At 66.8% G+C, this 494-nt stretch overlaps 1 protein-coding gene across 1 annotated transcript in view; it reads left to right on the plus strand.

Annotated features, from left to right (window-relative positions):
* Nucleotides 1-3: 3 nt before the first annotated feature.
* The window catches only part of R3HDM4 (R3H domain containing 4), a gene marked incomplete at both ends in the record, with an annotated part of 1,194 nt that continues 703 nt past the window's right edge, over nucleotides 4-494 (plus strand). The window contains 2 exons of the mRNA XM_010133931.1: nucleotides 4-157; nucleotides 322-440. Of these exons, the coding sequence (XP_010132233.1) occupies nucleotides 4-157; nucleotides 322-440 (273 nt within the window). The remainder of the gene's footprint in view (nucleotides 158-321; nucleotides 441-494) is intronic.

Consider the following 494-nt stretch of genomic DNA (forward strand, 5'->3'; position numbering starts at 1 on the left):
AGGAGGATTGAGGACTGCCTGCCCCCGCTGCGGGACTCCCCGGCCAAGAGATTCTCCCCGGCCAAGCGAAAGCAGTATTACATCAACAAGGCCATCCGCAACTCGGACCTCACCCCCCGGGCCAAGGGCCGCAAGAGCCTGCAGAGGCTGGAGAACAGGAAGGATTGGGGGGAGCCCCGGGGGACGCTGGGCTGGGTCTTGCCCCCCGGGGTGGTGCCGCTGCCCCTAAACCCTCAGCTGCGTGTCCAGGGGAGGGTGCTGAGGGTGCAGGGGCTCTCCGCAGGCTCTGCCTCCCCTCTCAGGGCTTCGCTCTTCCCCCAGCTCGCTTCCTGATGACACTTCTGGAGCGAGACGAGTGCGGGAGCGATGAGGGAGAGCTCGCCCACTCCGCCACCCCCAGCATCTTCACTGAGGCCTGCAACAACGAGACCTACGTGGAGGTAGGTGCAGCCGCCCCCCTGCTCGGGGCTCCCCTGGGGGCGGATATCGGAATT

The sequence above is a fragment of the Buceros rhinoceros genome, unplaced genomic scaffold (assembly GCF_000710305.1).
Source record: "Buceros rhinoceros silvestris isolate BGI_N320 unplaced genomic scaffold, ASM71030v1 scaffold37833, whole genome shotgun sequence".
NCBI lineage: Eukaryota > Metazoa > Chordata > Aves > Bucerotiformes > Bucerotidae > Buceros > Buceros rhinoceros.